The sequence below is a fragment of the Electrona antarctica genome (genome assembly GCF_951216825.1).
Source record: "Electrona antarctica genome assembly, chromosome: 12".
NCBI lineage: Eukaryota > Metazoa > Chordata > Actinopteri > Myctophiformes > Myctophidae > Electrona > Electrona antarctica.
In genome coordinates, this window is record NC_136793.1 from 29,099,772 (window position 1) to 29,113,079 (window position 13,308).

General features: G+C 36.5%; 1 protein-coding gene across 6 annotated transcripts in view; it reads right to left on the bottom strand.

The window, feature by feature from the left end:
- The window catches only part of agtpbp1 (ATP/GTP binding carboxypeptidase 1), a 52,407-nt gene that overhangs the window by 28,275 nt on the left and 10,824 nt on the right, over positions 1 to 13,308 (bottom strand). For all 6 annotated transcript variants that reach the window (XR_013791198.1, XM_079515304.1, XM_079515303.1 and 3 more), the window contains one exon: positions 12,276 to 12,339. Coding sequence is in view for 5 of the 6 variants with exons in the window: in XM_079515304.1 (XP_079371430.1) it covers positions 12,276 to 12,339 (64 nt within the window). In the remaining variant the exon portion in view is untranslated. The remainder of the gene's footprint in view (positions 1 to 12,275; positions 12,340 to 13,308) is intronic.

Here is a 13,308-nt window from a genome sequence, read left to right on the forward strand (position 1 = left end):
TTGATGGTAGGTTACTAGTTAGCATATGTTTCATGTTGATAATCTTTTTATGATTGTGATTTTACGGGAATTCATATGGTAAAATGCCTAAAATTGTATTCTATTCTATCTATCTTCAGCAGCACATACACAAAAAATTATACAAAAGCAAACAACAACCATACAACAGCAGAAAAACCTGACAAAAATGTACACAAACGTAAACAAAACACACCAGACAAAACAATACATGACAAACAAAAACATGAACCATAAAAGACATTGACAATACATGACAAACAAAAACATGAACCATAAAAGACATTGACAAGATACAACAAACAAAAAATACGAAACAAAATAAATAAACTACACAGCAGACAAAACAAAAAACTTGACAAAGCACAACACCACAAAAAAAAAAACTGGACAAAACACAACAAAACAAAAACAAAACACACATTAAACATCATGACACAAAAACAAAACAACAATTATACAACAGCAGAAAAACAAGACAAAAATGACACAAAAGCAAACAACAACCATACAACAGCAGAAAAAACAAGACAAAAATTACACAAAAGTAAACAAAACAAGTAAAATGACAACAACAATACGATACAAAATCAAAAAAAGCTACACACCAGACAAAACAATACATGACAAACAAAAACGCGAACCATAAAAGACATTGACAAGACACAACAAACAAAAAAAATACTTGACAAAACACAACACGACAACAAAAAATAACTTGACATTGAAGTATATGACTAAACGTGTAGCTAGATGGAATAGGTGGATGTACACAGACATGACCCCGCTACTCATACATTTCCAGATCATGCGGTCATAGTGTCACCAACAGGTGGTTTTTGCTAAAACCCATTTTATTTTGGGACCAAAATAGTTCAAATCATCAGCTGCCCTCCACGACTGAGAAGAAAGGGTCTATAATGTAGCACATTATAGTGCTATCACGAGGCCCACAACATGGCATGGTTTTGTTTTTTATCTAGTATCTAGTCTAGTTTCCATCTATATAGTTGTATCCAGTAGACAAGATCTTGCTCAATATTACAAATTATTTACAATTTTTTTTTTTTTTGTAATGATAAGACGTTTTTAGGGGGAAAACGTGTATTTCCTACACATGCAGCCCATACTTCACCAGTTCCCCACCTGGTGGGTAGATAATTATAGAACCAACAACATCCCAACAGTATTCTAACAGTATCCTACAGCTGATATCAGACAATGGTCTATAGTCTGTATCAGAGATACAGGACCCTGATCATGGTATAGTGTTACCATGAGACCCACAACCTGACAGGGCCTATTTTTATGACAGGGGTCTAGTTCCATCTATACAGTTGTATCTAGTAAACAAATTAACCTTTGGGGCATATCCATCACTTTACAGACCATTACATTTATTACTAAATCACTTTATTTGATCTTTTGCTGATAAGCATACACCCTTGAAAAAACATGAGAAACCATGGTTTACCTATCCCCTATCATCTCACTAAATTTGGGGACTAGGGACATTGTATGGAAAAAGCATACATCTATGGCATGAAATCTGATGTGGAACATCGTATCTTAACATCTTAGCCAAAATAATAGGCTTACTATGATTAGGAAGACCAAATCGTCATAATAGTTCTCAATCATGGCTGAGGGTAGTAGGTAAAACAGGGGTCGCTAGATCATTTGTTCACCCAAAGTTGCTGTGAAACTTACAATATGCAATAAATATATATATATATGTCAGGGCCTCAGTAAAATATAGTGTAAGGGAAAGGGATGCGATGGGCTAAATAAATAGGCATTTTCGGTAGATATTCGGTAAGATATTGTATTCATTGTTAAAAAAACATGTATAATATAGATAGAAGTGGTAACTACTACAGTGGTAACTACCACTATTTGTGACTTTTTGACAGCATGATATTTGACTTGGGTACTCTCTGTCACAACTGGGAGGGCAATACAATTCAATTATCAATTCAATTATTTACAGATTTTTGGTGTCTCTGCATCTTTACACAAAAATATTATGGAATATGGTGTTAGGCGTGATGAATTCTATCATATATCATGATCATATTCTAATTCTATTTCAAAAGAGTCAACAAGTTGGCACATTCAACTTGAAAATACTATATTCAAGTTGTTTATGTTTGGGCAAGGGTCAGATTTTCAAACAAAATTACAAACCATCACTGGGGACACAGTCATGTGGACACAGTCACTGTATATATGTTTACATACATAAACTATGTTGTTCATGGTGTACATACAAATATTATACATTGAGTCACTAATATGACTCAATATGATACCCCTTCTGACTAGACCCAATCATGCACTAACAAAATGACAACAAAATATACACATTTTTATGATTACATATTTTTATTATGATGGCATATTTAGGAAATATTCACCGTAGTCACTGTAGATGGTACACAATATCAGACCAATATATGTCTCAATACAGTACATACAATATACAATGTGTTACAATGTAATAATATGAGGGCAGAAAAAACTGTATGCAATTGATATATCTTAGATTTTTGCGTGTATATAGGGTAAATCCTTCAACTCATTTAGGTGTGATTCACAGATTTTATGGATTTTTGACACTGTTACTACAACTCCGTGAGTTTCCAGTACCCGCACGAGTCCAGGTAGAAATTCATCATTCCATAGCTTGTTCGTTAAATCTTTAAAATGATTGTAGAAGTAATATCTAGGTGTAACACCCAAGCACGTGTGTTCGGTTTGGCTAGAATGGTTTATTTGGCAGCCGTTGCAACCTTCTCTCATCTGTTCAGTTATAGCATTTTGGAGTAGTTTAACAACACGTATTCTGATAATGTCTAAAAGTTTTGTACTGATCAACCCATCAGTATGGTCCAGGGGTAAATTCACTATGGATGGTGGTGGTGAAGGTATTGCAGTTGAAGTGTCATCATTGACATCAATGTTATGGGATTCAGGTGAATGTATGGGTGATGGCCATACAGAGTGTGAGTCGCGTGTATCATAGGAAAACATAGGTGATGATGGAGGTGAGCTACAGGGTGACATCTCATCATATCCATCATCGACAGGGTCAGCCATGAACCGGGGTGGATTGATGTACAACCAGGGATCCTCATCCATGGCCATCATGCTCTCATGGGTCCTCCAACAGGGGTTGTCTCCTTCACTTGAGCTGTCTTCCCCCATAGAAAAAGTAGAGTACTCCATAATTCTTACTGGGTAGTACTATGCTTTGTAACTATTGCAACTAGTGGTCCTTCGGATGTTTCTAGCTGCGAGGTGTATCTGCTGCCTCTAGTGGTCCTTTGGGGTTTCTAGATGAGGGGGTGGGTTGTAATAGCTCCCTCTAGTGGTCCTGCGGGCTCTCTAGCTAGTTAGAAAGCATAGCCTCATGGGGCCACGGTCTTGAATACAGGGTGGGTATGCTGTAAGTAGGAAAAGTAAGTCTAGAAAAACTCATCATACCATTGGGTTATTTTTTAAATATTGAAATATAGAGACAATTTTCAGACATTCCTGTGGATATTTCTACGAATACCGGATTTTCTGTACTATATAGAGGGTAATATAATCATGTTTGTGATCTCAAAACCAACTGTTACTAATATGCTATGCTAAAATAAGATGAATCTTTATGAAATCCTAAGAAAAATATAGATTTTTCTATTTGAGATTGTGTGTAATGTGAAATTAATTGCAAAATGTGCATTTGGATTTTTGAAATATTGAAAGTGGGAGGATATTCAAACGTTTTCTGAAATATATGGGTTATATTCAGACATTTCTGTGGATATTTCTACGAATACCAGATTGTCTGCACTACATAGGTTGTGTTATAATCATGTTTGTGACCTCAAAACCAACTGTTACTAATATGATACGGAGAAATAAGATGAATCTTTATGAAATCATAAGAAAACATATTGATTTTCTAATTGAGATTGTTTGTAATGCAAGATTATTTACAAAACGTGATGAATATAGCCTTTTATTCTTGGATGATCCTACAATCACCCTACTGGACATTTTAATCCATAAAAATAGTGAACAGTGTTCTCATGCTTTCGTGAATATCCTTAAATCTGATGAAGTAACAGCAACAATACCATTTCTCAAAACATTGATCAGTAGTGAAATAGAATGCTACAATTCAGAAATGTCTGAAAATTGTCTCTATATTTCAATATTTAAAAAATAACCCAATGGTATGATGAGTTTTTCTAGACTTACTTTTCCTACTTACAGCATACCCACCCTGTATTCAAGACCGTGGCCCCATGAGGCTATGCTTTCTAACTAGCTAGAGAGCCCGCAGGACCACTAGAGGGAGCTATTACAACCCACCCCCTCATCTAGAAACCCCAAAGGACCACTAGAGGCAGCAGATACACCTCGCAGCTAGAAACATCCGAAGGACCACTAGTTGCAATAGTTACAAAGCATAGTACTACCCAGTAAGAATTATGGAGTACTCTACTTTTTCTATGGGGGAAGACAGCTCAAGTGAAGGAGACAACCCCTGTTGGAGGACCCATGAGAGCATGATGGCCATGGATGAGGATCCCTGGTTGTACATCAATCCACCCCGGTTCATGGCTGACCCTGTCGATGATGGATATGATGAGATGTCACCCTGTAGCTCACCTCCATCATCACCTATGTTTTCCTATGATACACGCGACTCACACTCTGTATGGCCATCACCCATACATTCACCTGAATCCCATAACATTGATGTCAATGATGACACTTCAACTGCAATACCTTCACCACCACCATCCATAGTGAATTTACCCCTGGACCATACTGATGGGTTGATCAGTACAAAACTTTTAGACATTATCAGAATACGTGTTGTTAAACTACTCCAAAATGCTATAACTGAACAGATGAGAGAAGGTTGCAACGGCTGCCAAATAAACCATTCTAGCCAAACCGAACACACGTGCTTGGGTGTTACACCTAGATATTACTTCTACAATCATTTTAAAGATTTAACGAACAAGCTATGGAATGATGAATTTCTACCTGGACTCGTGCGGGTACTGGAAACTCACGGAGTTGTAGTAACAGTGTCAAAAATCCATAAAATCTGTGAATCACACCTAAATGAGTTGAAGGATTTACCCTATATACACGCAAAAATCTAAGATATATCAATTGCATACAGTTTTTTCTGCCCTCATATTATTACATTGTAACACATTGTATATTGTATGTACTGTATTGAGACATATATTGGTCTGATATTGTGTACCATCTACAGTGACTACGGTGAATATTTCCTAAATATGCCATCATAATAAAAATATGTAATCATAAAAATGTGTATATTTTGTTGTCATTTTGTTAGTGCATGATTGGGTCTAGTCAGAAGGGGTATCATATTGAGTCATATTAGTGACTCAATGTATAATATTTGTATGTACACCATGAACAACATAGTTTATGTATGTAAACATATATACAGTGACTGTGTCCACATGACTGTGTCCCCAGTGATGGTTTGTAATTTTGTTTGAAAATCTGACCCTTGCCCAAACATAAACAACTTGAATATAGTATTTTCAAGTTGAATGTGCCAACTTGTTGACTCTTTTGAAATAGAATTAGAATATGATCATGATATATGATAGAATTCATCACGCCTAACACCATATTCCATAATATTTTTGTGTAAAGATGCAGAGACACCAAAAATCTGTAAATAATTGAATTGATAATTGAATTGTATTGCCCTCCCAGTTGTGACAGAGAGTACCCAAGTCAAATATCATGCTGTCAAAAAGTCACAAATAGTGGTAGTTACCACTGTAGTAGTTACCACTTCTATCTATATTATACATGTTTTTTTAACAATGAATACAATATCTTACCGAATATCTACCGAAAATGCCTATTTATTTAGCCCATCGCATCCCTTTCCCTTACACTATATTTTACTGAGGCCCTGACATATATATATATATATATATATATATATTGCATATTGTAAGTTTCACAGCAACTTTGGGTGAACAAATGATCTAGCGACCCCTGTTTTACCTACTACCCTCAGCCATGATTGAGAACTATTATGACGATTTGGTCTTCCTAATCATAGTAAGCCTATTATTTTGGCTAAGATGTTAAGATACGATGTTCCACATCAGATTTCATGCCATAGATGTATGCTTTTTCCATACAATGTCCCTAGTCCCCAAATTTAGTGAGATGATAGGGGATAGGTAAACCATGGTTTCTCATGTTTTTTCAAGGGTGTATGCTCATCAGCAAAAGATCAAATAAAGTGATTTAGTAATAAATGTAATGGTCTGTAAAGTGATGGATATGCCCCAAAGGTTAATTTGTTTACTAGATACAACTGTATAGATGGAACTAGACCCCTGTCATAAAAATAGGCCCTGTCAGGTTGTGGGTCTCATGGTAACACTATACCATGATCAGGGTCCTGTATCTCTGATACAGACTATAGACCATTGTCTGATATCAGCTGTAGGATACTGTTAGAATACTGTTGGGATGTTGTTGGTTCTATAATTATCTACCCACCAGGTGGGGAACTGGTGAAGTATGGGCTGCATGTGTAGGAAATACACGTTTTCCCCCTAAAAACGTCTTATCATTACAAAAAAAAAAAAAAATTGTAAATAATTTGTAATATTGAGCAAGATCTTGTCTACTGGATACAACTATATAGATGGAAACTAGACTAGATACTAGATAAAAAACAAAACCATGCCATGTTGTGGGCCTCGTGATAGCACTATAATGTGCTACATTATAGACCCTTTCTTCTCAGTCGTGGAGGGCAGCTGATGATTTGAACTATTTTGGTCCCAAAATAAAATGGGTTTTAGCAAAAACCACCTGTTGGTGACACTATGACCGCATGATCTGGAAATGTATGAGTAGCGGGGTCATGTCTGTGTACATCCACCTATTCCATCTAGCTACACGTTTAGTCATATACTTCAATGTCAAGTTATTTTTTGTTGTCGTGTTGTGTTTTGTCAAGTATTTTTTTTGTTTGTTGTGTCTTGTCAATGTCTTTTATGGTTCGCGTTTTTGTTTGTCATGTATTGTTTTGTCTGGTGTGTAGCTTTTTTTGATTTTGTATCGTATTGTTGTCATTTTACTTGTTTTGTTTACTTTTGTGTAATTTTTGTCTTGTTTTTTCTGCTGTTGTATGGTTGTTGTTTGCTTTTGTGTCATTTTTGTCTTGTTTTTCTGCTGTTGTATAATTGTTGTTTTGTTTTTGTGTCATGATGTTTAATGTGTGTTTTGTTTTTGTTTTGTTGTGTTTTGTCCAGTTTTTTTTTTTGTGGTGTTGTGCTTTGTCAAGTTTTTTGTTTTGTCTGCTGTGTAGTTTATTTATTTTGTTTCGTATTTTTTGTTTGTTGTATCTTGTCAATGTCTTTTATGGTTCATGTTTTTGTTTGTCATGTATTGTCAATGTCTTTTATGGTTCATGTTTTTGTTTGTCATGTATTGTTTTGTCTGGTGTGTTTTGTTTACGTTTGTGTACATTTTTGTCAGGTTTTTCTGCTGTTGTATGGTTGTTGTTTGCTTTTGTATAATTTTTTGTGTATGTGCTGCTGAAGATAGATAGAATAGAATACAATTTTAGGCATTTTACCATATGAATTCCCGTAAAATCACAATCATAAAAAGATTATCAACATGAAACATATGCTAACTAGTAACCTACCATCAATCCATCAGTGGAATATCTGTATGATTAACCAATACATATGCACTATAGAGTTCTGTGTCTACATAAGATGTCCTACAGTCCTAACAATATGGGACATATTGCTATCTATGGTACTGAAATCGTTTGCATGACTGGTTGATCAACATCTTTAGAAATTGCCCACTAGGTGGATGTCATTAACTTTCACCATAATTGAAAACATATACTTATATTTCCCACACCGAGAGTCGAACCACTAGACCATATGGGGTTATGATGTACTACCTGTAATGTTTGGTTAATAACCTGATCATACAATGTCTGAAGACAATAATTAATATAATATAATTAGAGAGGACAGATATGTTACATGTAAGAGCCTCATCATGTCTGAAGGATACCAAATAATAGCAGAAAAAATATTAGACTCCTTGTAATATCATAGATTCTGACCGCTACTACTTACAAAAAATCGTAAACACCTATGGTTCTCATACTATTCTGTATGCTGTGTAATTGTTGCATTTGTATTTGGCTTGGCATTTTACAAACTCTCAAGAGTTAGAGATATAATAAAGGTTATAATAAGGGTTTTGGTTAACCACTATACTGACACTAGGCCACCTTACCCACTCAACACCCTCTGGTGGCCTCCGGGGGTTTAAAAAAAATGCATTAGGGGCTAGAATCACATCAGATTTGTAGTGGTGAAACACTGGTGATAAGCGGAATTGCTCCATACAATACTTAAATTCACTGCCTATGTGCAGTAAAAAAATGGTATTACACCCTTTGTGGTTCCGCACACGCACAAGGCAGCCAAATAGATAGAAGAGTTAGAGATCTAATGGGTTCCATTTGTCCACCACCTGTCGATAATAGACCTAGGTTGTAGACATAGTGATAGAAAATCAGTTAGACAGTAAACCATCCCCATAGAAAGCCATATAAATAGCCATACTATACTATATACTTCTATACAGTCAGGTCCCTATACAGTGGGGCATTTGGTTACCATATCACCAATAGCATTGAGCAATGAAAACCTGAATTAGTCTAAAAAGTCTAAAATACTAGTCTAGAGAATAGTCGATACAATTATAAACATGCTACATTTACTAGCAAAACATAACTCATGATCCCCATACTGGCTATCCCCAACATGCCTGATCATTATCCCCCTATAATCATAAAACCTAGCTTCATTAAGATTCCATTTGTTTGCCTGCTCTCCATGATTTTAGCGGACTGTGAACCACATAACCCATACTCTAGACCCAAAAATTAAATGATCCAAGATCCTTACAACCCATAGGGGGGTGTAACCCCAGTGCATGGGGATGTAGTGGTGTTAACCGGTATTACACCGATGAAATGCTCAGATCCTCTGTAGCAAAACCCTTGTAGGACCCATGAATGATTAACAATATATATATTTATATCATAAACTTATCATAAACACTACAGTTTTAAAAACTTGACTCGGTGACTCTTGCAAGTCGCTGAGAAACTAGAGAACTAGAGGTCTCTGCTCATGCTTATTGCTGTAGAATACATCATAATGCAGAATGACCTAGGTGTTGCAATTGTATGGTGTGTATTCAATATAATTTGCCATTGCATTCTATAAAACAATGGCAGTGAATTGTGATGCATTGGGAGATTGTAGATCTGATACTTTCGTATAATTTTTAAAAGTGTGTCTAACACATTTTCTTCATACTTTCTCTACATACGTTAGTAACTTTAAAACACAAGAAAAAATGGTATCAGTGATTAATGGTTAGACTTATGTACTGAATAAATGTAACAAACATCATGTTGGTGCTTGGTATAGAATATAGTCATGTCTAGTCATATAAAACCAAGCAAAAAGCATAATAATAGCATACACGTGTATGTATGCATGTATGTATGTACGTATGCACGTATGTATGTACGTACGCATGTACGCATGCATTTGGTTAAAATGTGTAAATGTATGTACGCATGTACGCATGTATTTGGTTAAAATGTGTAAATGTATGTACGCATGTACGCATGTATTTGGTTAAAATGTGTAAATGTTAGCAGACCATCAGTTACTGTAATTATTTGCAGTCTGTCAAAACATGAATGTTTGACAGTTCTGTTTAACTAAATCTAGTGGTCTAAAAGACATGCCCATAATCATGTAAATTATACTTTTAAACATGCATGCCCTATACCGGCATGTATTTTACGAAAATGTTTTACTTTTAGTACTTTAGTTACAGCTGTTATGTCACAGGATGTCTCAGCGTTATGGGGTGAACACCGTTTTAACACTGTTGCCTAACCATGGAATAAATATATAATACTATATTATATATATTATATTTCTAAAGTTACTGGATAAACCAACCACCTTAAAACATGCATGCACGCACGCAACACATGCTCACAGAGAGAGAGAGAGAGAGATCTAACACATTTAGGGTCCATTAGTTCTAAGCAGTCACCAATCCATAACAAAAGGCTTTTGTTCATGAATTACACTGAAAGCCCCCTTTTTCTATAGATTGGCCTTTACATCTCTCACACACACACACACACACACACACACACACACACACACACCCACACACACTCAATGTACCCAAAGTTTTTACGAGTGAGACACAGGCAGACAGACTGAGCCCCTAAAGTGGGGAACTGTCCTTACAATTAATGCACGCACGCAAGCACGCACACTCAGCCAGACCTATCCATTACAATTAAATGGCTTTGAGTCGTCACAAGTCCAAATGAGTGGCTTTTTTGTCAATAGAGACAAAAAGGCACGAGACTGTTAAAGTGTAACAGAAAGTGAACACAAAAACCTGTACTTGGCTATTATTGCTAATAACACAAAAGAAAGACCCTACTTCCAAAGGCTTATGGCTCCTTTACATCTCTCACACACAGACAGACAGACTGAATCCATGGGGAACAGTCCATGCAATTAATGCACGCACGCACGCACACTCACTCACTCACTCAGCCAGACAGACATTACAATTCAATGGCTTTGAGTCGTCACAAGTCCAAATGAGTGGCTTTTGTCAATAGAGACAAAAAAGGCATGCCATGGTTACACTTTAACAGAAAGTGTACACAATAATAACCCAAAAGAAAGACCCTACTTCCAAAGGATCACTCACTAACGCACACACTCACTCAGCCAGACAGACATTACAATTCAATTATGTCCTAATGAGTGTCTTTTGTCAATAGAGACAAAAAGGCATGAGACGGTTCTAGCATCCCACTCTCTGCAGGAGAGGGTCACACATTAACAGAAAGTGTACACCATAAACACATGCACAAACAGTGAACAAAACCACACAAATACACACAAAAGAAAGCCCCTGTTCTCTAAAGATTTCTAAAGAGTCTTGTTTATACATGAGTCTGAATAGATTTCTTTTGTACATACTATAGACAACAGCACACAAAGCATGTATAGAAATCTATAGAAATTATGTCCATTATGTCTAATAATTACACACAATAGAACAAAAGATATAGAGAACAAAAGAATATGGTCCCACTTCCCTACTATACTACTCACTGACTTGGGCAACTGGCGGCACCTTCACCTAATGTGGCCCGCAGTTTAATATCAGAATACTGATATATTATTGATTAAAGCTGTTACAATTACTAAAATGCAAACATGACCCACTTTAATTACTTCAGTCTATATTAGTCGCTGAATGATATAATTTTATTGTCTTTTTTATGTTCAATTTATTTGCACTTAAGTTCATAAAGTTAACATAAGAATATAACTAAATGCATTTGAAATTAAATAAACATGTTACTTTTCAGGATTCCAATTCAAAAATAGCAAAAAGAAAAAAGAAAATCAGGATTTCAATTCAAATATAGCAAAACTGCGACACGTTTTGAGCTTGTAGATCTGCCATTTTTTATATGACACTATATGCAATGTGGCCCTCTGCATCATCAAAGTTGCCCACCCCTGACTTAGAGCAATGAACTGCCCCAGTGCAGCAGCCTGGGTACAACTCACTCAAGGGCAGTAGCAGGTAACTAACATGCATGTCTTTTGGTGTGGGAGGAAGTACACAGAGGAAACCCATACAAATGCATGGAAAACATGCAAGCTCCCACTCCCAGAAAGACCCACTGCTGGGGTTCGAACTCAGGACCTTCTTGTTTTGAGACAATGGTGCTAAAAAAAAGTTCATAATGTACTAGAATAGAGGCATCCCTGATGGGAATAAACAGGAGTTGTCCAATGAAAGATAGGCCAATTCCAAACTCTCAAACTCCATCAATCTTTTGTATTTGAGTTTATAAAACAGCTGATGCAACAGAAACACACGTTATTGTTATCTGCTGAGCGTCTGGCATGTCCATGTATGCAAACACTGACGCAAATGGGACAGAACAGTTAAATGGTCTGCTGAATGATGACGAATGACGATCCCAGTCAGGGACTGTCAATGGACTGTTGTATCAGGCTAAAACAATCGCTTATCAACCACTTCCATAAAGAAGAAAATCTACTCACCCACGGTAAGCAGCTCTGTGAGGATGTACAGAATGTTCAGGGTTGTCTGGAGATCCCGAGAGTTCTGTCAAAAGTCATGCAGATTAGGCTTTAAACAAGGCACTGTGAAACTAGAGGTTCACTTTATTATATACAGTAATAAAACTGCTGCACATAAAGACAGTTGACAAATGAAAGGAAGAAGCTGAATATCTGGCATGTCTAAAAATGCTGTACAGGCCCATTTGACCCATTAAATGCTGTACAGGCCCATTTGACCTTGATTTTAGATCAAGGTTACAGGATGAACATAAAAATGTCCCCATCCACAGGGCACGAATGTAAGGTAAGATAAAGTTTAATTATAAAGTGCCTTCAAAACAAATATTACTAGTATACAGAAAAATACAAAAGCCCAGTCACCTTTTAGCCTAGATTTTTGGGACAGCGAGAAGGTCATTGTCAGAAGACCACCACCTTGTCCTTATAAGGCACAATAGTTCTGTTGTTAGGTAAGTAAGGGCCAACCCGTGAAGTAATTTACATGTGATTCAAGTACATTTTAAATCAATTCAGAAGTCAATGAGTAACCAGTAGAGCACAGGTGTAATTAGTGACCTGCGTCGTGTGTTATGGCTCACTGAATGGTTTGACAATTCTGAAAATGATGTGACTCACATGCCATGACCTTCAAAGTCACCAGATCTCAACCCCATTGAACATCTATGGGAGATTTTGGACTGACGTGTTATACAGAGCGTGCCACCACCATCATCAAAACACCAAATGAGGCAATAGCTTTTGTTAGAATGGTGTTCCATCCATCCAGTAGAGTTCCAGAGACATGTATTGTACAGTATATTGTATGCCAAGCTTGTGGTGGCCCAACACTTTACTAAGACAGTGACATGCTGTTCTGTCCTTTCATTTGTCACACGTCCTTAAGTTTTCATACTGTAGCTTAATGATGTGAATAAGCTTCTTCTGCTCACCATGCATCTTTAACTACGTAATAAACAATCACTTTATCTTGATCCTAGCGTGCAGCCTATTA